This window comes from Podarcis erhardii (assembly GCF_964252035.2).
Source record: "Podarcis erhardii genome assembly, chromosome: 14".
In the NCBI taxonomy this organism is placed as follows: domain Eukaryota; kingdom Metazoa; phylum Chordata; class Lepidosauria; order Squamata; family Lacertidae; genus Podarcis; species Podarcis erhardii.
Genome location: NC_138503.1, coordinates 49369552 through 49395858, shown reverse-complemented (window position 1 = coordinate 49395858; position 26307 = coordinate 49369552). Strand labels below are relative to the sequence as shown.

Below are 26307 nucleotides of genomic sequence, written 5' to 3'. Positions count from 1 at the left end.
TTGCGTTCAAGCTGTTTCAATGTTTTATCATCCGTGTTGTCTGTTAAACTTGAAGAAGGGTTTCCTTGTTTCCCTGAGCAAAGGGGATTTTTTTTTAAAAAGAAAGCAGACAAAACTGAAACCATCCAAAATTGGAGCAGATGGGTAGTGATCAAACCTATGCAAGGAATTGTTCTGTGGCCCAACTTGACCAGAGGTGTGACACTCAGAACTGGGAACCGAGAGTGCTACTAATCTCCTATTTAATCAATTTTTTTTAAAGACCGAGGTGGCCACCCCCCCATCGGGGGCCTGGCAGAGGCTCCATAAAGTCAATCGAGACCTCCAGAGTGAGCTCGAAGCCCAGTGTCAGCGGCAGGAACTGATCAACCAGCAGATCCAGTCACTTAAGCGTAGCTATGGGGAGGCCAAGGATGTGATCCGGCACCACGAGGCAGAGATCCAGAGCCTACAAGCGAGGCTCAGCAATGCCGCCGCAGAGCTCTCCATCAAAGAGCAGACTCTGGCAAAGCTGAAGAGCGACCTGAAGGCCGAGCGGAAGAAAGCTCAGGAGCAGATGGAAGAGTGGCAGCACAGCGAGGAGGCACTGAGCTCGCAGCTGAAAGCCAGCGAGCAGAAGCTCAAGAACGCGGAGGCGCTCCTGCTGGAGAAGACCCAGGAGCTGCGAGATCTGGAGACGCAGCAAGCTCTGCAGAGGGACTACCAGAAGGAGGTGCAGCGGCTCCAGGATCGGATCGCTGGCCTCAGCCAGCAGCTGAGTGCCAGTGAGCAGTCCCAGATGCTGATGGAGGAGAAGCTGCAGAGGAATTACGAGGCTTTGCTGGAGAGCTGCGAGAGGGAGAAGCAGGTCCTCATCCAGAGCTTGAAGGAAGCGGAGGACAAAGCCAGCGAGTACGAGAACCAGCTTCAGAACAATGAGCAGCAGATGGAGGTTCTGCAGAAGGAGAAGCTGTCCGTCAAATTTGAAAGCAGCGAAATTGTCCACCAGCTGGAAGAGCAGCTCGAAATGAAAGAAGCCAGCATCCAAAAGCTCGCCGAACACATCAAGAGCCTTGAGGAGGAAAGGGATCAGATCAAATGCCGGTTCCAAGAGCTGATGAACCAGGTTGCCGAGTCTGATAACGAGGTCGCCAAGCTGCAAGCCAAGCTGCAGCTGGAGGAGAGCAACTACCATGCCCTGGAGCACTCCTACGAGGTGGTGTCAGGGCAGTTCCAGAACTTGCAGGCGGTGCTGAAGGAAAAGGAGGAGGAGCTAAGAGTGGTGAGGGAAGCCCACTTGAGAATTGTGGAAAATAAGGACCAGGAGCTTGCGGAACCTTTCTTAAAAATAGCTGCCGTAAGTAGCAGTCCAGAAAACGTGGAAGATCAGCAGGCGCAAGACGATGAGTTGAAAACATCAGCTGGTGAGAGCTTAGCGCTGTGTGTTACGGCAGAAACAGGTGGTCAAGTTGTGGAGCCAGCACAACATTCACAGCTTCAAAGAAGACTTCCAGTCTCAGAGTGCATGCTCACTGAGGATCAGGGCCCCAATATCAGTCACAGGCAGATCTGTGAGCACGCAGCAGTGAACCCAGAAGAGTGTAGGTCTACCTCTAAGTCTACAGACCTTCAAGAGAGAGAGATTTGCCAGAAGGACTCTGCAAAATCAGACACAGAAACCCCCGGAGCCAAAAGGCAAAGGATACGTTTCTCCAACATCCAGTGCCAAAAATATATCCACCCTGATGGATCTGAGAAGATGTGGACCAGCAGCACTTCATCAGACACCAGCCAAGACAGGTCGCTTTCGGAGGACAGTATGTCATCAGAACCAGCTCCGAGTTACCCAGGCACAGGCGATTCGGAGACTTACCTGTCTATCATCCACGCCCTGGAAACCAAACTTTTCATCACAGAAGAAAAGCTCAAAGATGTGACCATGAAACTCGAAAGCCAGCAGGGCCACAATCAAGACACCCTCATCACGCTTCACCACCAGTGGGCCAGCACAGAAGCACAGCTGAGGGAGCAGCTTCAGGAGAGCTTGGCTCAAGTCAGCAGGCTGGTCTCACAGCTGGAGGGCGAGAAGCAAGAAAAACACAAGCTGCTTGAGAATCACATCCATGAGCTGGGAAGGTTCCATGGGAGAAACAACCAAGCCTTGGTGTGCTTAGAGCAATGCAGAGAACAGCTAAGAACTTTGTCCAGATGTGACACGGAGCAAGAGAGAGAGGTGCTTTTGGGTGTCCTGTCCAATACGGAAACTTCTTTATCAGATGCAGTCCTCGTGTTGCAACAGGCACTTTCTTCGCCTGGTCATCTGGCAGAAGAATTGTCTGCAGTCCAAGCATTGCATGCAGAAGGCAGCAGCTTGGGGGAGGAGGAGAAAGCTGCCCTCCAGCAGCAACAAGTAGGGTTTTCTGAACAAGACCAGCTGCGGATGCTTTCCAGGAGGGTGGCTTTTGAAGCCAGCTTGATCAACCAGATAGCAGAGTCTCTGACAGATGCAACCTCCAAGATTTCCTTAGCCCTGAGAGAGATTCATGGTACGGTGGATGCAGTCTTGCTGGAGCCTTCAAATATTTCACATATTGCAGTGGCCTTGGCTGACGTCTTATCTAAAAAGCTAGTGTTGGAAGATGAGTTTTGGAGCCAGGTGGAGGAGCTAAGGAAGAATTTGAGTGCCAAGGAAGAAGAGGGGAAGGGGAAGGGGGAGGCCCAGTGTTTAAACATTCCTCAGTGCCTCGTTCATTCAGTGGCAGACAGCACGCTGATTAAAGCAGAGCTCAGTTTTGTTGCCCAGAAAATGAGAGAGTCCTTTCATCAGAGATTAAAGGCCATCGAAGAAGACCTCCACAACACCAGAACAGCCCTTCAGCAGCACAAGTGCATGCTGGAGGAAATCATTAAAGCATACCAGACTCCTGAATTTGACAGCGTTATGCATCAGATTTCCAAAGCCCTTGAAATCCAAGAGGGCACTTCAGCTTGGGATGCCAGCCTTCCTGGCTTCATGCCAGAAGCCCACACTTTGCAGGATCTTGGCAGTCAAGCTCTAGCTGCCGTTCAGGGCGACCTTGCTCAGCAGCTCAAAGACAGAGCAAATGTCCTAAAGGAAATATCTGCTGCTCTCCTGTCTCTGTCCCCTGACGATGCCCTGAAAGACTGCCGCAAGCTGCTAAGGATTTCTTCCAGTCCTCCCTACGATATGTGTCTAGGGGATCTTGAGCGCTACTCGTCTCTGCTTGTTCAAGATGCGATTATCCAGGCCCAGGTCTGTTACGGGGCTTACAGGGCAAGGCTGGAGTACGCCAAGGAGGCACGGCTGTACAAAGAGTCCCTGCACAATGTGGATGCTCTGTGTCAGGAACGCATCAGGGCAGTTGCCACCCTCCGGGAGGAATACGAAGAGCTGCTCCGAAAGCAACAGGGCAAGTATGCTGAGATGATTGCTGTGCTTGAAAGGGAGAATTCAGAGCTCAAGGCCAAAGTGGAGCAGCTTGATAATCAGCGGAAACTCCTGGAAGAAGAAGAACATAAACAGAGCAAGAAAATACTGGAGCTTCAGGACACGTATGAAGAGGAGATCCGGAACGTGGTTGATCAGCTTCACAAGACCGAGGATGCTCTGAAATCAGAACAGACCGAAGGGCTGCAGCGACTAGATTCTCTTGCGCGGGATAAGCTGAACTTGGAGACTTTCCATCTTGAGCAGATCCAAACTCTAGAGGACAAGTTTCAAGTCAAGATGAAGGAACTGCAGGTCTTCCACAATGAAGAGCTGCTGGCCTTGCAGAAGCACTACGAGCAAGAGCTGCAGTGCTTGCAAGCATCTCTGGAGCAGTACCAGAATCAGCACCCAGAAGCACTGCCTGCTGTGGCATTGGGTGCAGGAGAAGCATGGGCTGCTGATAACCCCGACGGTGGGGTGCAGGGCTCAGAGAGCGAGCTGGACGCCATGCACGGCTTGAGAGAGCGCATTCAAGAGCTGGAAGCCCAAATGAACATCATGAGAGATGAGCTGGAGAACAAGCACCTGGAAGGCAATGCGTCCACTCTGAGGGAGAAATACCAGAAGGACTTTGAGAATCTTAAGGTTTTTTCTTCTTCACTGCACTTAATTTCAATAAGTCATGTGTGTAAATCTCTCCCCGCCCCTCACCCATGGCAATGCAACAATCACCTTTTTGTTTAAAGGCAAATAGAATTCTATAACTTGATGGCCAGAGGAGAGATAGAGCTAAAAAGAGGGACGGAAACACTTCCTTCCCATGACAGAGAAAAAGGTAAAAAATAATAATAGTCTGTCACGGGATGGGATGCATTTCAGACGGAATGCTTACAGTCCACAAGACTGCCTGCCCCTAAGAACACTAAATCAAAACTTTGCATTGCAACATAGGAACAAATTGTCCATCTTGGAAGCCCAATATAATGTCCTTGAGGTGATGTAGCCAGAGCCCTAGGGATGTATGTCATCTTCTGCAAACCTTCACAAGATCTTTTTCACCTTTAGGTATCAGATTTCCTATAACTGTCCTTCAAAACACCTCTCCTTCTATCGAACTTACATCCTTACAACCTAAAACCAATGAAACGGTAGTATCAAAGCACAGAAAAACAAAGAAAACAGGAACACAAGCACATAAAACAGGGTCTGGCCAGGGAAAGCCCATGCAAAAAGATAGGTCTTTACAAGTCTTCCTTTTAATCACATTTTATACCCCCCCTTTCCTAAAAGAAGCTCAGAGTGTAAATGGGATGGCATCACCTTATCCTTGGAAGTGCCCTGCAGGCCAGGCAAGGCTGAGAGAACGGAGACTTGCTTCAGCTGAAATTCACAGCTGAGCCATGATTCAAACTCGGGTCCCTCCAGTCTAAGGCCAACATTCTGCCCACGGACACCCTCCAGTATATAGCACATGGCCATATAAAGGGGCTAATGGGAGGTAAATGGTATGTCACATCATGAAATGATGATAGTAATGCGAGAAGCAGTCAACGGTTCTAGGAGAATACTCTGTTCCAGGCATGGTTGAAGCTTGCCTTCTTTTTTCTTTTGCCTTTCATAAACCTTTGTAGCATTCCCACAAGAACATTCTCCACCCTTCAGCAACAGAGCCTTTTCACAGCTCACAAGGTTTACCATACAGGCCGATTGCACCTCCTGGCATGCTTGCACTAACGTAACAGAGGGTGCTTTTAAATGTCCCTTGCAGAACACTGATCTCCCCCTGGACTAACATTCTGCCATCCTAAAAAGTGTTGCCTTGGCTGACAGATCTGCAGCAACCACTTCTGCAGCCCACAGCTGGTTCAAGGGGCAATTCTGTGCTTGCCAAGGAACAGAGAGCAAAGTGGCATAAATATATCCCAGCCCACCAGCTAAGATTCTGGCCTCAGTGTAAAGAGCTAGGAACTGAAGCTGTACATACACAGATGTGTTTCAGGAGGCCATAGGCAACTTATATAACCACAGCTTTGTAACATGTTGTTATTTACCATATTTATATAGGCTGGCCAGTAACCTGTATCTTCGCAGCTAGATGCAGAAGTACCGTTTTTAAGCATTCATGCAGAAAAGACCCATCTGTCACTTTTAAAGAGCCCTGTTAAAGAGCCCCTTTTGTAATAGCCAATAAAAATTCTGAAGATATTTAAAGATTTTATTTAAAGACTTAGGCTAGGATCCTAGAGGTACCTTAGGTATATTTTAAAGAGGAGAGTACACACACACACACACACAGAGAGAGAGAGAGAGAGAGAGAGAGAGAGAGAGATATGCTTTCCTCCTTCATACACACTCCTTAAGACTCAGCAGACACCCTGTGTGTATTCTACCTGGGTACAAAAAATTGCACGAGAAGCAGCTGTTTTCTGGCAACTATGAATTAGGGTGCATGCTTCACATTATACACCAGAGAAAGAAGTTGTACAGTGCAGAAGTGGGACAGACAGCAAACCACATTCAGTACCTCCCAAGGAGTAGGCTAGATTGGTGCAGGTGAATATAGTATATCCAGACCACTCCAAATGATTTCGTGGTTAAAAGTGTGCATTTAAGCTTCATACTTCCAAACAACTCTATGCAGCAATACAATGACGCTGGGTTGTGTTGTCTCTTCCTAGTCTTATCTAAATGGCATCTCAAGTTAAGCCTAGATCAGGAACAAGGAACCTGCATTCCTCCAGATGTTGTTGAGTGGTTGATGGGAACAGGCATTCAGCAACACCTGGAGATCTATAGGTTCCCCATCCCAAGTACCAGTGACAAGGGCTGCTTCCTAAGGCTTTTTGGAAGTCCCCATTTAAGTGGGTTTTGAACTAACCCTCTTCCTAGTCAGTCAGATTTTACGTAGTTTTTCTATCAGGTTAAGATTGAAGAGGCATGTTAGAGCTCCAGTCTAGACCTTCCATGCATGCTTGTCCATCAGCTCCATGGCTTTCTCCTCCTCTCTTTGTTGGTTTGCTTGCCTGCCTGCCTGCCCATACAACCTAACACAATCCTAACATTCAACCTAACACAATCCCTGTAGGTTCTGAGGCCAAGAAACACAAATTCAGTTCCCCTGCCCCATCTTTTCCCAGGCAACTTGCGAACGAGGGTTTGCAGCTATGGAAGAGACCCATCAGAAGAAGATAGAGGACTTGCAGAGGCAGCACCAGCGAGAACTGGAGAAGCTAAGGGAGGAGAAAGACCGCTTGCTAGCTGAGGAGACAGCAGCCACTATTTCAGGTAAGAGGAAAGAGAAGACCATAAGCAGTCATCAGTAGCAACATCAGAAGGTGGTTTTGTTCCTGAGGTGAGATCAGAAGACGGGAGTGTTTCTGAGCGGAAGACAGCTTATCTGCAGCCCCTGCCTCTTTTCCTACACAGCCATAGAAGCCATGAAGAACGCCCACCGGGAAGAGCTGGAGCGGGAGCTGGAGAAGACTCACCGCTCGCAGATCAGCAGCATCAACTCAGACATCGAAGCGCTGCAGAGGCAATACTTGTAGGTGCTCCTCTGTATTTTCTAGATTTGTTGAGGTAGGAAATGTGGAGCTGCTCTTGGCACCTGGGTGGCATTGGGGGGAAGAATTTGTCATTCTACACCACCCACAGTAAACCGCCCTGCTGGATCAGGCCAGAGACCCATCTAGTTCAGTATCATGTTCCCACACTGGCTGACCCTAATGGGGATCCCATAGATAGTTCAGTCTAGTCAAATGTTTAGTCTAGTCAGTGCAATCAAACCGCATGCCTAAGTTTGCTTTCCTGGGAAAGCAACCCTGAACGTGTGGGATGCACTTGAATGCCCATCTTGTCTGCCCACAGCCAGAAGGTTGTGCAATGCATCCTCTGTGCATCCTAGTCTCTGATAGTTGACTTGATCTGTTTTGGGGCTTGCAGTTGGCCTTGCAATCTTTATTTTTTGTTTTTACCCCCTATGCCTAATCAGGGAGGAGCTGCAGTCTGTCCAGCGTGAACTTGAAGTTCTCTCGGAGCAGTATTCTCAGAAGTGTTTGGAAAACGCTCACTTGGCCCAGGCCCTGGAAGCAGAGAGGCAGGCCCTCCGTCAGTGCCAGCGGGAGAACCAGGAGCTCAATGCACACAACCAGGTAAAGCAACACCTGTCCAGCCTCATTCAGCTGCCTAAGAGAAAAGGGTTGTTTGGGGGCTTTTTCAGAATGGCTTTCAGCCAGGATTGGACTAGCAGGGCAGGGGAGTCAGTTGGTCAAGAGGCCTGATAAGCAGTTTCACCCTAATAGGAATGAAACATTATGGCAGGACCAGAATCATAGTGATTCTGCAGGGCAGGATTAAGAGCTTTAAAGGCCCTAAGCACTGAAAAGATTGAGGTGGAGCCCCCACATATGTTTTTAAAAATAAAAACAGTAAACTGTAAAATGTAAAATGTATATGTTAAAAAAATAGATTTATTGCAACACCTGGCAGATCTGATTTCTGCACATTTTTATCAATCTATGTTGGTAGGAAGCCCCCTGATTTAGGTAAGGAAAATGAATTAAAAAGATGGTACCCCAGATGGTGTTGCTGACTTAACCAGGCTTGTAAACTGCTTTTTGCTTGGTGGTCTCTGAAACATAGGATCTTCTTTTTACGAAATCCACTACAGTGCCAATTGTCTTGGAATACCAGGGCAGGGGGTGCCTCAAGGTGTCTCCTCAATGGCATTTTGTTTCCTGGGAAAATATGCATGATGGAAACTGCTGTGTTAAAGATGACATTGTGCAAGCTCCATAGTTTTAGACGATGGTTGCATGTGCAGTTTTTGAAATCCTGTGGTTTGGTTTTAAATCTTTTTGTGTGCTTATTTTCGTCACCAGGCCTTGTGACACAGCATAAAATGTATGCTTTCTAAAATCTTTTTTCTTTGTCACAATCACTTCAGAAGAATCAGGCTTTCCCCACTAGGAATAGATTTTTTTAAGTCATTATTTCAGGCTATTGGTATATTATGACCAGTATAGATATACATGGGTTAATAAAAATGTTTTAAAACTCTGTGAACTTAAGAAATGTCCATCTTTAGAGGGGGGAAACAAATGTGCTGGTTTGCGGAAATACTGAGCTCAATCCCTTCGTCTGCTATGCAGAAGTACAGATAGCAGCAAGGAAGGCCCAAAGAACCACAAATGCTGTTTTGTGCTGTTTGGTGAAAACCGAAGCCATTTATATCCTTGAGGTCGCCATCCAAAAGCAAAATAGGCATGTTCAGTTGCCTAGGACTGGGGAGAGCTTTATTCATAACTGCTGCTCATAGCCGTCTTGTGGTCTTCTTACAGGAGCTGAACAACCGCCTGGCTGCAGAGATCACACGGTTACGGACCCTGGTGACTGGGGAGGGTGGGATCGAGATGGCTGGCTCACCTCTCACCCAAGGCAAGGATGCCTACGAGTTGGAGGTGAGGGTACCCTGCCTTGATTCCAGATGTTGGACTTCAAGGGGCATGTGAAATGGACTTTCCTTCTTGCTCAGTGGCTTAACTCCCCCCCCCCTTTCATTTATGCATAGTTGCCTAACCTAAAAAGCATCTGCCTGGGTTTCTCTTCCCCTTTGCAGGTCTTGCTGCGAGTCAAGGAATCAGAAATACAGTACTTGAAACAGGAGATCAGCTCCTTGAAGGATGAACTGCAAACAGCATTGAGGGTAATAGTTCTGGAGGAGGCCTGCCTTTGTATCATACAATCAGACAGCAAGTGCCTTTAAATGCATATGAATTCAGCTGACTCGTGTATATACATACCGCTTGTAATTACGATAAAAGGTAGTTTGCAACATAAAACGATTCAGTAAAATTCAACAAAAATGTATTTCTGTAGTATCCACAAAGCAGTGAAACCAGTATTGAAACATGCCTGAGCAGATAAAAAAAAAAGTCTTTAGTTCCGTCATGAAACTCAGAGCAGCGTACATTTGGTTTTCAGACCATCTCCTAACCAGACCTGCAGAACCTCAGGAAGATAGCTGCATTTTGAGCCTTCAGTCTGTATAGCTGCTAATTGTTTCCAATGTAGAAGAGTCTGTATCAGTGGCAAAAGCAAGCTGTACATTGGTTCCCCCATGGGAGTGTGTGATCTCCCTCCCCTTGAAATACGTACTCCCTTACTTTGAGTGGATGGTTGTCAAAAGTAGTTCACAGATTTGAAAGATGCCATATACAACTATTTGGTCAAAACCAAATTGTTCTGCTTTTTAAGAATGGAGCCTGTCTCAGTGGGTTGCAGTGTTCTTTTTTTAACCAAAGCCCAAACCAGGAAAGATAAAAGAGAGTACATATGGCACTGATTGCTACAATATGTGTTGTTGGGTTGAAATCTGTCTAACCCTTTGGCAATATTTGCTGCTGCCGATCTCCAAGGCCGAAGGGGACTGAAAGCATTTCCTCAACTGAAACGCTGTTGTCTTTCCTAAAGGACAAGAAATATGCCAGTGATAAGTATAAAGACATTTACACGGAGCTCAGCATTGTGAAGGCCAAGGCGGACTGTGACATTAGCAGGTTGAAAGAGCAGCTCAAGGCGGCCACCGAAGCCCTTGGCGAGAAGTCTCCAGAGAACACCACTGTGTCTGGATACGGTTAGTCTTGTTAGCTGGTTTGGCTTTTTCATAGGTGCTGCTGAGGATTCCGGATGAAAGCAAGGCCAAGTTTCTGGCTTTCGCTTTAGGTATACTTACGTGGGCCATACCAGTTTAGGGAGCCAGCTCTGTAACTGGTGGCAAATGGGGGGTCCCTTTGGAGACTGTGTTCTGGGGTAAGGGTGGTCCTTGAATGAGGTTAAGAGAAGCCATTGCCTCTGGCAGAAGATCCACACCCTCCCTCCCTCCCTGTGCTCGCAGTTACGCTGCTGCCAGACCCACTGTGGTTTTGCCCGCACCATCAACACAGGACCGTTGATCTCACCAGTTGCGGTGATGGGGCTGGCGGCAGCGTGGGAACAATGACTGGGCCAGGGAGAGGGGGGGCAGAGCTTCAAGGGGGGTGTTGGAGCATTTTGCCTACAGTGGCAAAATGTCTCGGCCCAGTGTTGTTCCTTGTGCCCATTTGACAACCATTTGTTTTCCTTTTTTCCACGGCGACGGAGGAAATGTTGCGCTTGTAGTGCTTTCAACAGCAAGGTAAACTGGCTCTATTTTTCCTCCTTCACCTAGACATTATGAAATCCAAAAGCAACCCTGATTTCTTGAAGAAAGACAGGACCAGCGTTGGCCGGCAACTGAGAAATATCAGGTCAAAGGTGAGTTTATGGTGACTTCATCCAACTTTCCAAACGAGGTTATGCTATGTTGGATGCCATAACAAGTCTATGAATGATATGTCTGCTGTGTTTTGTCTGGGTTATTAGCATTTGCAGATTGTTTTTTTTCAGTCAGAACTCACTGGAGCTCAGTTCTGGCACCTCTCAGGCAGGTGCCGTTGCTGTTCTAAGAGAACAAGAGAGGTGTGCATTGTGAGTTCTGGCACCTTTTTTCTAGAAAAATAGCACTGAGCAGCTTTCTAGATTCTATTCTACCCCTGTTGGTGGTTTCAGTTTTCCCATTTTTCAGTGGGCATGAGAGCTTTACTAGGGCAGTCCAAGACGTGGCCTTGAGGCCTTCTTGGGTGGCCCTCAACAACATTTGACACTCCACACAAACCCTCGCACTGCCTTTCCAAAGCTAGGTAAGCAAGGCCCTGGGCTTTGGGAAGAAGGCATGAAGGCTCTGACAGGATCCTAGAGTCCTCCTGCCTGCTTCCCAAAACCTAGTTTGAACTTTCCCAACCGTAGGAAGAGGAGGAAGGGCTCTAGGACCCTGCCAGAGCCTTTTGCCTCCTTCCCAAAGCTAGGCACTTTGCTTAGCCAGCTCTGGGAAGGCAGTGCAAATGTGAGTGGTGGTGGTGGTGGTGGTGAAATTTTCCCTCAACTCCCCCCCCCCCACACGCATACAAAGCAGTGTGTGACCCGCAGGTTCCATGTTGGAAGTACTGTTGCAGCCCCCTTGGTCTGAGAGGTTGGACCACCCTGGCTCAGCTAGGCCACAAGGGCAGTACTGTTGGGTGTTTAACAGGCTTGGCCTGTGTCAATGAACCACCCTCCTGCCCCATGTTTGAGCACCTGTGCTGGTGTGCAATTCCAGGATCAATAGCCTGGTAGAACTGGAAGGAGGGAAAGTTACACACAACTCTCCTCACCCTGAGAGCAGGTTTCCCCGAGCTGATATGGTAGGATACCTGCCCCAGCAAAAGACACACACACACACACACACACACACACAGTTACACAAATGTGATAATCGTGCAGTTCAGTCCTGGGTGTCATTTGTGATTTGCCAGTTTTGTGTGTACGTGTGCACTTCATTTCGGAGCACCCCAATTTTTCACTGTGGCGTAGCTCCTCTTTCTTACAAAGTGTTGTGCTTTTTATTTATAGTTTCCCTTCTGTGGCTGATTTTATGTACTGAGTTTAAAAAGCAAACTTCTGACCTTGCAGGCCATAAAGACCCCCAAGCTGCAGTTTGCCTTTTCCCCCCTCCTTGCTAGGGTGGGAGGGAGTATGTTGGCACTTGGGAATTTCCGGAGCAATCAGGATTCATGTATTTCTCCTATTTCTGTTTTCTGTGTTGTTGTTTTTGTCTTTGCTTCCAACAACAGTCCGTTATTGAGCAGGTCTCATGGGATAACTGAAATGCACCAGATTCCAGGTTCCCTGTCACATAGGTAATCCAAACAGCACCTTCCAAAGAACACTGCACCTCTTGAGGGGCAGCCCACTTATTGCATGCCCGGCTCACATCTCCATGGCTAATGAGAATCTATCTCCCCTTGCCTTTGAATTATATAGAGGTTAAGTGGGAGGAGCAAGAGGCAGAATTTCAAAACTTAAGATCATGCCAGATTGAATGGCTGTTTCTGTGCCTCTTCCATCCTTTTGCTTCTCCCTGCCCTCACTGACATCCATCACTGGAAGGATTTCTGCACCTCCTAAGACAAACAACGGGGTGCTGCGTTGAAGGCATGGGACAAAAGTGTGTGCATGCTGGATGAAAATGCATGCTTTGGACTTAACTCTCCCAAATGGCAGTGTGTACAGTCAGAAGGGTACTTTTTGATTCACTAATTATGTCCTCTGGAATGGATGAATTTTTTCCAACCTGCTCCTAACGAAGGGCAGACAGATGTTATGTGAAAAGCCAGTTGCGCTGTCCACAGATCAGGTTTCTGGTCTCTACCTTTCCCCCTTTTAAAATCCTTTTTACCCATTTCTTAAATATTCTGGTACTAAATCAGCTGATCTACCCAACCCATACTGGTTTATTTTCCCAACCGTCTTAGTTGTTAGGTTAGTTGTCCCCCACAAAAAAAGATGACCCAATGGGAGAAAGCAGTTGATTTTCTGCAGATTGTCAGCAACAACTGAAAAAATTAGGTCACTACGGTATAAAAGGAGTAGTGACCTTCTCAAAACATGGTTTCATTCCTGAATGAGGTTTAATTTTCAGAAATTAAGTGTATTGCCCATCAATATAAGTACCGCACCTGACCAAGAAGATATCTACATTTTGACACAGAAAAAAAGCAATGTTCTATATCATAGGCAGCTTGGTTTGGATGTACTGTAAACATTTTCCTCTATACCATCTGATTTGGAATATAGGGAGGCAAATTTAATCCAAAGAACAAACAACTGTGGATTTTTTACCAGCATTAAGAGCAGTTTAAATGTCTGATACTAGACTAACTGCATTTAGCTTTAATCTATAGTGTCCCTAGAGCTCTCTTACAAATACCACAGAATTGCATGGTGTTGCTTTTGTTGGGACTCTTTGTCACTTGAGTTCTTGTATTGGGGAAATGGTTCGCATGTTTCAACACACACACACACAGTAAGAAACCCTTTCACACAGAGCAAAGCACGTTAGAGCAAAGGGTTCTAGGCTAGCCTTCTCCCTGACATCCTTGAGTGCAGGGAATTTTTGTCATGGATAAAGTATAAAAACAGATTCAATCCTGAAGTTATACAGTCCACCTGCAACTGCATCCATTGATTCGGTTGCCTGTAAATCAGCTGATGCTGCCATTCCTCTCCATCAACTTCTCCCAGTTTGTAAGGTTTTGTAATTAGATTTGATGGGTGGAGAGAAATGGCAGGAAATGGACATTGGCACAAGATGATCAGAAACTGTGCATCTCCTTTGTCTCATTGATTTGTGGTTGGATCTCATTGTAAGAAATGTATGTTCCAGTGCAAAACAGCCAGTGTCTGACATGGAGATTCTTCTTTCAAAATAACTGCTAAAGAAGCAGAAGAGTGATTTCATAAGGTCCAGTCAGAGATCTCCGGACTTTATCAACAATCTCCCCTCTGGAATCCTGGGTTTAGATAAGGGGTGGTGAACCAGCTGCCTTCCAGATGTTTTAGACTCCCAGTTTCCATCATCCCTGTCTGTTGGCCATTCTGCTAGGCTGGTGGGAGTTGAGAGTCCAAGCATACCTGGAGGCCACCTGGTTCCCCATTCTTGATGTAAACCCTTAGATCATATCACAAGTAGCTCCAGAGAACATGATGTGAGATTACCAAAACACTGCAAATGTTATTTTGGCAGCTAGAAGCTTTCAGGCTGTGCTTGGCTTTGCCCTCATGAAATAAAATGGACCCCTAACTTGGGGGGAAGTTTTAACTTAGAAATTAACATATTTCTCTGATTAGCAAAAAGCAGACAGAAAAGTATGGCACCCTGGTCTATCAAGACCGGCTGCTTTATATCAGGATCAAAATAGGACCTTTAATCATAGAATTGTACAGTTGGAAGGTACCCTGAGGATCACCTCAGGGCAATACAAGATGCAGCTGTCCCATACAGGGACCGAACCTGCAACCTTGACATATCAGCACCATGCTGCAACCAACTGAGCTATCCTTTCTCTCCAGAACCATTTAGCTTTCACCAGGATTAACAATTGTAGGGGCATAACTGCTTGTTAAATGAATCACTCAGGGCAGCTGTGCTGATGAACTGTTGATGTACAGCCCTGGACTTGAGTGCTCAAACAAAATGGTTATGGGAAAAGTGCAGTTTTGAGGCGCTGATGAGCTAGCAGAGGCTTTTGCAGTTGCCTCAAACATCCAAGCAATTACTCTCCCAACTAAGTTAGCTGTGCCTGCAGTCATCCAGTTCCTTTGCCGTCTTTCTTCACCGCGGATCGATTCACCAATAACACCACTCCATAATGGTGCATTTTCTTCGAAGCATGTCTTTCTAATCTTCCCATTGAGGATGCCATCTTTTGCCTTTCCTTTGCCTGAGCATTTGTGTCATCTCTCTCTATTGGACTTTTGCTTTCCCCACCAGAATGGCATTTAACGGTTTGCTCTTCCTTCTCTCCTCCCATGTACAGAGTCTGAAGGAAGGCCTGACCGTGCAGGAGCGCCTCAAGCTCTTTGAATCCAAGGACTTGAAGAAAGACTAGTTCTCTCCTTCCTATTTGGCTTGACCACGCACACCTCCCTGCTTGCGGCATCACAGCACAAGCACCCTTCTGTTTTTTGTTCTCTAGGATCCTCACTGCTGTTGCTTGTGTGTGGGTTTTTTCCTGTTGTTGTATCGATGCTCCAGAAGACTGGAAAATGCTGGGAGTTCTTCTGCCCACCATCAAATGAACTTCCCAACTTCTTAGTCCTAACTTACAAAGCTTTTAACCTTGGCAAGAGAGCTGGGAGAAATTGGGGATATGCTCCCCACCCCCCTTGGCTCTCTACAAAAACATCCTTCCTACTGTATATCCATTACACTAAGTGTCAGTATTAAGGCTCAACAGCCTGTTGATAAGCTAGCTCTGTTTTACCAAATTCTTTGGTGTAGTGACAGGGCCCTGGGATGGGGGGAGGGAGGCAACACACTGTGCTTAGCTCTGCCACTGTTGAGAGGAATCCAGCACTTAAGTGCATGCTTTGGATCAAATTTTGAACCACTGAAACAAGACATGCAGATCTGTTTTTGGCATAATCAGTGCCCTTAGTGAAAGCTTGTTGCAACAAGATAATTGGCTTAGAAAAAGACATTTGTGGCAGTCCTGATTTGTAGCTTGGTGTTTAACTATGTGGTCAGTTTGGAATTTATTCCCTTAATGCCACTTAGATCTTCTTGAAAAGCTTTTAAGTTGCTTTGCATACAAACAGTTGCAGGCATTGATGTGCAATCAGCTTGTGATGATATTAATCGGTGCAACTTAACTATTTCTCTTGGAGAAATAGGGTGGTCTCCTTCCACACACTCCTTCTGGCAAGGCCATGCTAGAATCTGCACCGTTTCTTAGACTTTCAGTGGGATGTATCTGCATCTATGTCTGTCATACAATGTGACCCAGACTTTTATCCCACCTAATTTGCTGCAAAACAAACAAAATTCTTCTGCCCAGAAGCTCAGAGGTGTTTTCTTCAAGATGCCTTTTAAAGAACAAATCTTTTGCAATCATTGCTCTGGTCCTCTGGAGGCAGTAAGAGCATTTCTGCCATGTAATCGGTAGGAATGGTTCAGAATTCTAAGTAGGCAGGGCTCTTTTACAAAGCAAGAATGGTGTGGCTTGCTGATAAGCAAGAGGTTTTGGAACAGTACAGCTGAAGTCAGACCAGTCCTCCAAGCAGGTCAAGGCAGAAATTGGGGCTGGCTTGCCTTTGGATTGACTTAATGGGTCTCAAAACAGTTGAAGAGAGTCTTCTGTATGTTCATGTAAGCTGGTAGCATCTGCATGTGGAAATACAGTTGCAAGATGTCAGTGGAGAGAGGGAATGGCAAGTCACAAGTAAACAAACAAACTTGTGACTTGCCATTCTAAACAGGGGAATGGCAAGTCACAAGTAACCTTGTTAAAAAGGGGCATTTGAAAAGTGGAAGTCCAAATTTTTGAAAACATCTTAGTGCCATTGTATATCTGAAACAAAGCAGTTGTCTGGGCCCATTTGTCCTCCTTACCTATGAGGCCCAATAACAGAGGCATTGAATATTTGATCTGTTGGGTTCCAGGGCCAAAAGGCCTTTCCCAAGCAGAATAATGTATATAGAGAAGCTTTGAACAATGCATGCAATTTTTTATTCCAAAAGCAGGTGAACATTGCTGTTTTGAAAAACGTATAGGAAGTGTTGGGAAGTTAATTCTACAAGGTTTGTGGGCAAGGTGGCTTTTGGTATTTTAAAAGTCTTTTTACGCCTTGCTCAGGTGGGGTGAATCTGAGGTGGCGTTTTGCTTTTCAGTCTATTCAGACTAAAATTGTTGATCTTTTGAGCAGACAAATCTGTAAAGCAAAGTTTTGCTGTTAGAGGCTAGGGAGAGCACCCTGTCCCTTTTAGTTTCATCCTGTTCTTAATTGGACACACATTGATTCTATTCTGTGGGCCCTTGCTGCTGATCCATGCTGAAGCAAAACAGCTCTTAGCATCTATGTTTGTGTTATATGCAAAGCAATGTTCCTTCAAAAGCTGTTGCTATTTTGGAGCAGGGGGGTCTTCACAGCAGAACATTTGCTGTCTTCTTGTTGTGTGTCTGGCAGTTTCTTTTTAAATCAGGTATGAAAGGGATAGGGTTTGGCTGTCTTGCATTGGTGCCTCTAGCAGTCTGTCCACACCGTCTGACTGCAGAGAGTGGTTAGCACATAATGGAAAAGCCAGCATATTTTATCCCCTAGGGTGGCTAAGGAAAGATGGTTGTGCTAGATTATTTTCTTTCTCCTCTAAAATCATTAACTAGGCTCGTAGCTTGGCAGAAGAATCTTATTTTTCCTTAAGTACCTACAACTTGAGAGAAACCTTGCCACTGGAATGAATTATCTTTGGATTATGTTTATGTTTAATCCATACACTTCTTTAATAAAACAAACAAATGTCCTATGTCCTCTAAGATTAGAATAGCCAGTATTTCACAAACATTAAAATTGGTGTAAAATAAAATAAAAAAGCAACCAAGCATCTTTTTGCTCAAGAAAGTCTGTACTGCTGTGACCAAGTTGCTCTTCATACACAGCAAAGCAAGTTGGCATTCTAGTTGTATTTCTTGAATGGCTTTTAAAAGGCACAGTATAAACATTATGTGAATAAATAGGTATGTTCTATTGCAAGCTGCTGCATTTTACACAAACCTACACTACAAAATAACTGTGGTCTCAGTGAAGTTCAACACTAATGGATGTACAGTATAAATATACTTGCATAACAGCTTCTTTAATCTTGCCTATTGCAGATTTCTTTATTCGTCTCTCCTTTTGAAACAGAATTGAGTGTTCTGTTAATGAAACTCATTTTCCTTTATCCCATTAACATATGGAAAAGGGGGATTGCCGATGTGCAGATCCCAAGCAGGCTGTTTTTCCTGTGGCAGAGGCTGCCTGCAAGCAGCCCTACGCGCTGTTTCTTAATAAGTGTCACTTTTTGTAATGACAACATACTTGATTAGAATCCCACTGGATTTTTTGCTTTTTGGTGGCTCATATGCAGTACTTAGTTTGTTGTGAACACTTTTAAGCACATGCACGCTCAGTGTAGCTTATACTTCCTTTGTAATTTCTTTCTTTTTTAAAAAAGCTTTGTTATTCTCTTTAAAAATAATTTAAAACCTGTATAGTATTCAAAGCACGCAATGTAAATATTTATTACTCAAAAAAAAAAAATAGTGGAGGGGTTTTGGGGGTGAATTTTTTAAAAATCTTGTTCTAATACAATGTCTTTTTGACTTGGAAAAGGAAATTAGTGTAACCCGATAAACCCACTCTATGTTCCCTTAAAGAATGTCTGTTGGTTTGTTTGAACATTATAAATATATTTTTAAATTTCTCTGATACCTTTTTAGTTTTGGAAATGCCTGTCCAAAGAAGATGTACAGTGTTTCAAAACTTCAAGCCTACTTTACATTAATTTTCTTACCCTTTTCAGTTCAATAATCTTAGAGCTGACAGTGGCATAAACAACTTTTGGGTGTGCATATATATGATTGCAGAGAGTAGTATTTCTGTATATTAATGGTGGTAGTTATTCTGTCACTAAGCGTACATCAGTATTCTTGCATGGTAACTTGGCGCTGTTGCGGAGTAAACCAAGGATTTCGATAAGGGAATGGAGTAGATTTATATTCCTGCAACCCTCCCATCATTTTCAGGTTACATGGCATGGCACTGTAACAGCATGACAGAATACAGTTAACGTAGGATGATTATTCAATTTACTGTAACACTATATTTCATTGCGATGTAGTTTCAACCGAGTTACAGTGCCGGGGTCATCTTTACCACTAGACTATGGAAAGTAGATGGGAGTCCATTACTGACTGCATGCCTTGGAGAACAGTTATATGGCACATTAGAAAATGTCTTGCTTTTTCGAGCAGTGCTCAGCAGCCTCACGCCATGCACTGAAGTCCACTAAGGAGTAAATGAAACTGGGAATTGTTAGCAGAACCCCTCTAGTGCCAAGTGAATTAACCCCTCTAGTCATTGAGGATTGATGTAGGGTTCTCATTTCAGTCTGCCAGTAAAAGAACACAGCTTCTAATTGTGTATTAAAACAGTCACCTCTAAGAGAAATCAAAGCACTTGAGAAGCTATCAGCTAAGTGTTCTTGAGTAACAAAAGCCTGCATTAGTACACTCCTCCAATGTGGTACTTGTTTGGACAAAATGTGTATATGGCTAAGAAGGTGAGGCAAGCACTGTACACACACAGGTATCCCTATTTGAGCTCTTCCTCATGCCCACTCAACACCAGCTTCCTTTTAAAAGATACTAAAATCAGTCTATATTATAAACCTGCTTGATCGACAAGCAAGCCTACAGAAGCATCAACTCCTAATTGACCAAATTGAATCCTAAAGTGGTCATCCAAGCATCAAGCATGAGGAGAATGATCAATTACTCCAGCCCCGCAAGATTCAGAGCCAGAGCAGCCGTGGGATTCGGCAGGAAAGCTGCTAACCCCAAAAACTGGAACTCGCATGCAAGAGAAGCAGAATCAAATAAAACCAATTCACTGGGGGAACATATTCTCTAATTTGCCTGGTGAACAAACATGTCCAATCTGACTTTCTTTTTGCAAAGATGAATGGTTTGAGCCGCCTCCTAGGAGTCTGAAAGGTATCTTTCTCCTCTTGTTTTGTTTTCATGCTTTTAAGAGCTATTTCCTCCTTCAGCTGTTCACTGTAATAGAAGTATCATTTATGTCACAGTATTTATTCCTTACAAACCTTGTGTGACATGCTAGGGTTCCCATGGATGTAGCTGATGATTATTTTGTAAATATTAATTACTTAACTATACATAAAACTGTATCGTAATAAACTATTTTTGCACCACCCTTGGCATGCTGTGGAGAAGATTTTTGTTAACACTAGAGACAGAGAAGTTCTTAAAATAGCATTCCAATGTTTTTGCATCCTTCAATTAGGAATAGAAGACAACAGTCAAGGATGCTATGCTTACTAATAAAAGGATCTATGCAATACAATTGTGGAAAGCCTCCAAGTACTTACATCTGCTCTGGAGAGGCATTTCAGGGAAGATACACAGCAAAAATAGCACACGTGAAATTATGAAATGTCCAAAGAATTTAATAGCACATAAGGATGATTGTAGCAGCTATCCCACCTGCAGTTACCCTTCAATATAAGTATTAAGAAACATTTTATGAACTACCATTGGAAGGCCACAACGATTACAGTACACCAATTACTAAACAGCTTCAAGAAAGGTTGAGCATTCTGAACTAGTGATAAATTACTATTAATTACCACATATTGTTTCTGTATGTGTTTTGCTGACAGTTTTCAAAAACTAAAAGCTAAATGAATATAGCTGCTTTAAAACAGCGTATGACCCTGGAGAAAGTTCTATGACTGTGATCCACTATCTTCCTCCCTCCTCTTTGAGGAGCACACAACATATTTATTTAAGTCACTACAGTGTACCCACCTCTTGGGTACAATGGACTTTCTACTGTATCAAGAGTACTGTGATAACCACACATACACTCTCTGGAACAGCTTCAATACTTTTGGAAACTCAACCACTGAAAGGCTGATTCAAAGCCCTTTAAAACTCTGATGTCCATAGAATCATAGAGTTCTAAGTCCAACCCTATACAATGCAGGAATCTCAAATATCCATTGACAGATCGCCATCTAACCTCTGCTTTAAAACCTACAATGAAGGAGAGTCCACATCTTCCAAAGAGAGTCTGTTCAACTGTTTTACCAGCTCTTACTGTCAGAAAGTTCTTCCAGATGTTGAATATTCCTACCTCAACAGTTCCCTCCCCAAACTGGCACCAAAAAAATATGCTTACACCAGAGTTGCATTTCTACACTTCGGATATTGGTCATGGCTACAACTTACATGCCAACATAAAATACCTCTAAGCCTTATTCTGCACCCACCCATTTATTAGGACAGGCAGGTGTTTTATGGTATACCTTCTTCAAATGTGATATTCCAGCTGAGGGTGGCTGCCCAATGGCCATCAGTTCCACCCAGGATGGCCAGTGGTTAGGAATGACAGTGGATAAAGTCTTAACACCTGTAGAGTCACAGCTTCCCCATCCACTGCTATACCAAGTTCCAGTTCTGTTTGAGATTCCTCCATTACAGGGAGTTGGCCTTTAAGGTCCCTTCCAGCTCTACAATTCTGTGATTCTAGGGCTGAATTCTACACATGTACAGTCATCAAATCATAGAGCTGTAGAGTTGGAAGGGACCTCCAGGATCATCTAGCTCAATCCCCTGCAATGCAGAAATCTCAACTAAAGCATCCATGACAGATGGCCTAAAAAACCCCAAGAAAGGAGAGAGCACCACAACCTTCCAAGGGAGTCCATTCCACTGTCTAACATCTCTTACTGTCAGAAAGTTATTCCTGATGTTTATTTGGAATCTCCCTTTCTTGTAACTTGAATCCATTGGTTCAGGTCCTACCTTCTGGAGCAGGAGAAAACAAGGTTGCTTCATCTTCCAAGTGACAGCCCTTTAGATTTTTAAGATGGCTAACCTATCTCCTCAGTCTCCCCAATTCCATGCTAAACATACCCAACTCCCTCAAACCGTAAGGCTTGATTTCCAGACCCTTGATCATCTTGGTTGTCCCCCTCTGCACATGTTCCAGAAGACCAAGGCAGAATAAAACAGCAATACTACTTCCCCTCCCACACATGAAAGAGCAGCATATGAATTATCTGTGAGTTAAGCACACACATTCATTCCCATTCACACACTGGGCATTTATTTTCAAGTAGGTCTCCTGCTTTATGCTGCTCACCTACAAAGACAAATTGTTCTATTCTAATTATTTTTATTATTTTTATTTTATTTATGCCCCACCCATATGGCTGAGCTTCTGGATGGCTTACAGCATATCTAAAAACGTAATAAAAACATCAAACCTTAAAAACCAAAGGGGACAAAACTGTTCAGGCAGCAACCATTTTAGGTGCATCCGATATGTGCACAATCACGCACACAAGCATTGCACCGAACTCGAAAGTAACCCGAAAACATCACAAAAGGGGGCGGAACAGGGTATTTGCAGGCTTTTTCAATCGTATTTCAAATGTGATTTAACTTAAACATGCAGTGCCTTGGAATGTAAGCACCACATAAATTTGGGAGTTGGCTGTATGTTAAAAAGGTCCCCGCCCCCCAGTAACATCCTGCATGTGGATGCTAGGGTTGCCAAGAGAATGGCAGAATAAACACTCTGCTTGAAATGCTATCTACATGTGGGGACAGTTTTTATAACAGAAACATATGTATTAGAATTTTAAAAGCATGTTTTATTGAGAACAGGTATAATAGCACATAAGTACAGGCCATCTATTTCTCAGAAAATAATTCAAACACAATATGTTGCTTGTACAATTTTTTAAAGGAGCATAAATTTGCATGTAGTTTCTCCTAAAGCAATTTATGCCATTCTCAAACACCTAACTTAGGAACTAGTCTTTGGACTAAAAACTTTACTGCTTCAAAATAGTCATTTAAGCTGCAATTTTGTTTGAGGAATAGTTTTATCCTTTTTCTGTACCTGCTGTTCTTCTTTGAAGAAAAATGTGTAATGAGCTGGATTGTAGTCCTCCCAAATCCTTTCAAATTCTGCCAGGAAAAGATTCACACAGTCCCTGTCTTCAACTACCAGCAGGTTCTCTCTGTTGTTTTGAATGGCTTGAGTAGTCCAGTTCAGGGAGCCAGTGAGCAGCATTGTTTTGTCAATGATGGCAAACTTATGGTGCATGTAGCCACTATCCTGATCATGACGTACCTGAATTCCTGAAAAACCAGCATACCCTATTCAGTGCCACAAAATCACTTTCCCATCTTTCTACCAAATTGACTTCTCTCCCAACACTATACTTAGTGTACTGAGAGCTACCTACAGAAATTCAGTGGCTGAAATTTCTTAAGTGCAAAAAGTACTTATGAGAACACAGGGCAACTTGTGGAATTATACCCTGAAATGACTTAAAAGTTAAATGGCGTTAAACAGACATGACCGCCAGACACACTGCCCAGGCTTGAACCCTGGAGAAGTAAATTCAGTGCTGCTAATGCAACAAAAACAACACAGGAGGAAGCAGTTAATGAGTTACCAATCTCTGCAGTCACAGTTTGACTTCACCCTGGAAGTCACACTCCATTTCTCTAAGACAGATGGAGGCCAACAACCAAGTGGTTCTGCTAGGGTTGGGTGGGACTGCTGAACGTTGACTGTTGTATAAATAAGTGAAAACAACAAAATACTTGTAGGGTGGGGTATGTAAATGACAACTCTGCTACCAAATTCAGCATAATTATTATTAAATGTATTTTATACCCCGCTTTACTCCCAAGCTGGGACCTCTTTACAAATTATGAAAAACATTCATACAAGAACTTTAGGAGAGTTCCACAGTGGAACCAAAGGTGGCAGACTCTCTTTCATTTGAGGATTTTAATGGGGTGGTGGGGTTGGTTGGTTGGTTTCTAAAAAGAAAATGCATCGCAGAGATTTCCAACGATATAAAACCAGACAATAAAACATAAAACCAGACAGTGGCTCCCCTTCTTGTGGAATGCTCTCCCCTTTACCAGCCTTTTAAATGCGTTTGTGGGAGGGGGTGAGGACGGGGTCATTGTCTTGCTCTTGTTCTTCTTTTTACATTTCTTGACTTTATTATGTCGTTTCTGGGGTGGTGGTGGTTTTTTTTTTTTAAAAAAAAATAATATTATATTTTTATGTTGTGAACAGCCCTCAGATCTGCGGATGAAGGGCGGTGTGCAAATTTAATAAGTAAATAAGTAATAAGTTTTTAATCTGTGATATTTTAGTGTATTTTTGGTTTCTATGGAAGCCGCCCAGAGTGGCTGGGGAAACCCAGCCAGATGGGCGGGGTACAAATAATAAATTATTATTATTATTATTATTATTATTATTATTATTATTATTATTATTATTAACAACGGGTTAAAATCCGCCCGTCGGGTGTTTTCAGGTTGGTGGGGGTTGGGCTAGACCAGTGTTTCCCAACCTTGTGCCTCCAGCTGTTTTTGGACTACAATTCCCATCATCCCTTGCCACTGGTCTTGCTAGTCAGGGATGATGGGAGTTGTAGTCCTCCCTCCCTCCTCCCTCCCGGGCGACTCACCGGCTCTCCGGAGTTCGCCGATCCGCGAGCCCTTGAGGGCCATGTAGTCGGTGTCGGTGACGACGCGCACGCGGACGCCCCTCTGGTGCAGGAGGCAGACGGCGCGGCCCAGCTGCGGGTTGGAGAAGGCGAAGACGCACAGGTCCAGCGAGCGCCGCGCCGACAGCACGCGCGCCAGGAGCCGCCCGAGCGCGCTCTCGCCGTGGGGCAGCAGGCACGCGCACGGGGGCGCCGCCGCCGCCTCCGCCAGCAGCGACTCCACGCACGTCACGCGCGACGGGAAGAAAAGCACCTCGCGTACCGGGGAAGGCGGCCGCCGCCGCCACCACGACGACGACGACGACCGACCCAGCCGCCCTATTAGCCAGCAGGCCAGCGCCTCGAGAGCCATGCCGAGCCCCACCGCTAGCAGGGCCCGCGCCTTGCCGCGCCACATCGTCGCCTCAGGGCGCCACGACCGCCAGCGTCCCCGCGCGCTCCTCCAACCGCCTTTTTTTTTTTCCCTCCCCCACCGCGCATGCGCCCCTCCGCGCGCGCTATCCTCTCAGCTGCCTTGTCCGTTAATTGCCACAAGCGCGTGCGCTCCGTCCCGCTCAAACGTGCCTTCCCACGCCACGGCGCATGCGTCCGTCAGCGCGCGCTTTTTTCCTCTCAGCTGCTTTTTCTTTTAAACTACCGTAGCGCATGCGCATTCTTCACCTCAGCCACCTTTTAACTTCAGCTCAAGTGCTTTGGGGTTTTTTGACCCCTCAGAGCACTGCGTCCACTACAGCGCATGCGCTGTTATTAAGGCTGTAGAGAACATAAAACGGCAGGCGCGGACAGGTAGCGCATGCGCACACGCCATCGCTTGCAAGCGTCTCGTTATGCAGCGTCCAGCTGCGCTTCGTGTTTCGTTTAAAAGAAATGAAATTAATTTTATGCATTTATAATCCTCGGCTTTCAAAACAGCATCCGTCCAAGGCAGTTTAGGATACAGTCATTGCAACCGCTAACAAACAAGTGAAAAAAGAAAACCATAAAGTTTAAAAAAATAAATTTATATAGTGTTTAATTCTATCAATATACTTTTATAATTATTTTTTCCCATGTTGTAAGTGGTTCTCATTTCTTTATCCATAAGCCGCCTTGAGTCCCTGCTGCCAGGGAAAAAGGTGTATAAATAAGTATAATAATAAATTTCACTTGTATATATGGAACAAAACAGGCTCCGATATTATTATTATTATTATTATTATTATTATTATTATTATTATTATTATATTTATTATTATTAATTTATTTATACCACCCATCTGGATGGGTTTTCCCAGCCACTCTGGGCGGCTTACAGCAAATTAAAAAATTGTAAAATTTTCAACCTTCAAATTTTTAGCCTTCAACTTTTTCATTCATTGAGAGATCCAGTTCCTTAATTTTTTTCCATGTGGCATGACCGCTGATGCAATCCTGTTTCTTCGTTCCTTGCACTTTTATGCCAAGGCAGTTTACCATTTTAAAGGACTAAAACAATATAACATGTAAGGTGGGGAGCAAAGGTGATAGCCCCCACTGGAGCAGGCCTCAATGTCCCCTGTACCTGCCTCCCTCGCCCTCTTATTATTTTATTTCTTTAAAAAAAATATATACCGCTATGCCATATATATATATGTGTCACAGCCGGTTTACAACAACCTAACAACACAAAAGCAAACAGTAGCATCAGAAAAAAGTTAAAAGCTAAAGTAGATAGATATAAGATATGCGCTATCCCAAAAGGCTTACTTTGGGGTTTAGGGACCTTTTAACTTTACATTTTTTTATCAATGTTTCATACTTTCAAGCAAATAAGGAACTGGGAACTAAGAAACAACTTAAGCAGTGTCCCTTTACATATGTTTAAAGCCATGGCAACCTCATTTTTTTAAATCAAAAGTTAGAAACTTCACTTCAAAACTACAAGACACAGCAGGTGTGTCTTGCAGAACCGAGAGATGCTGCATGCTCTATTTAGACGCTCAAGGTCGGTTGATTCAGTGGAGTAAAAAAGGCACCTTGTCCTTTTTTTGTATCCAGTCAAGATACAAAGCCGGCTTATGCGCTGTGTGGATGCTGCAACCATCTATGGCGGGGAGGCCCAACTCCCAACAGACTGCGATCTACTCACAGTACAGTGGTGCCCCGCAAGACGAATGCCTCGCAAGACGAAAAACCC

At 44.6% G+C, this 26307-nt stretch overlaps 2 protein-coding genes across 9 annotated transcripts in view; one reads left to right on the top strand and one right to left on the bottom strand.

Moving 5' to 3' along the window:
- Nucleotides 1–19798, top strand: part of MPRIP (myosin phosphatase Rho interacting protein) — a 157996-nt gene extending 138198 nt beyond the window's left edge. For 3 of the 8 annotated variants that reach the window (XM_081839455.1, XM_081839456.1, XM_081839459.1), the window contains 10 exons: nt 263–4075; nt 6568–6715; nt 6857–6974; nt 7422–7581; nt 8770–8889; nt 9048–9134; nt 9902–10064; nt 10638–10723; nt 14863–16259; nt 16304–19798. In XM_081839455.1, the coding sequence (XP_081695581.1) occupies nt 263–4075; nt 6568–6715; nt 6857–6974; nt 7422–7581; nt 8770–8889; nt 9048–9134; nt 9902–10064; nt 10638–10723; nt 14863–14934 (4767 nt within the window). In that variant the 3' untranslated portion in view covers nt 14935–16259; nt 16304–19798. Of the gene's footprint in view, nt 1–262; nt 4076–6567; nt 6716–6856; nt 6975–7421; nt 7582–8769; nt 8890–9047; nt 9135–9901; nt 10065–10637; nt 10724–12117; nt 12184–14862; nt 16260–16303 lie in introns of all 8 variants that reach the window. The other 5 variants (XM_081839457.1, XM_081839458.1, XM_081839460.1 and 2 more) reach the window with 3 other exon arrangements.
- Nucleotides 19799–22244: 2446 nt separating this feature from the next.
- On the bottom strand, nt 22245–24817 carry PLD6 (phospholipase D family member 6). Its single transcript, XM_081840057.1, is given in 3 exon segments — nt 22245–22758; nt 24114–24612; nt 24615–24817. Coding segments are annotated over 3 exon segments (810 nt in total). The 5' UTR covers nt 24633–24817; the 3' UTR covers nt 22245–22465.
- Nucleotides 24818–26307: the final 1490 nt, after the last annotated feature.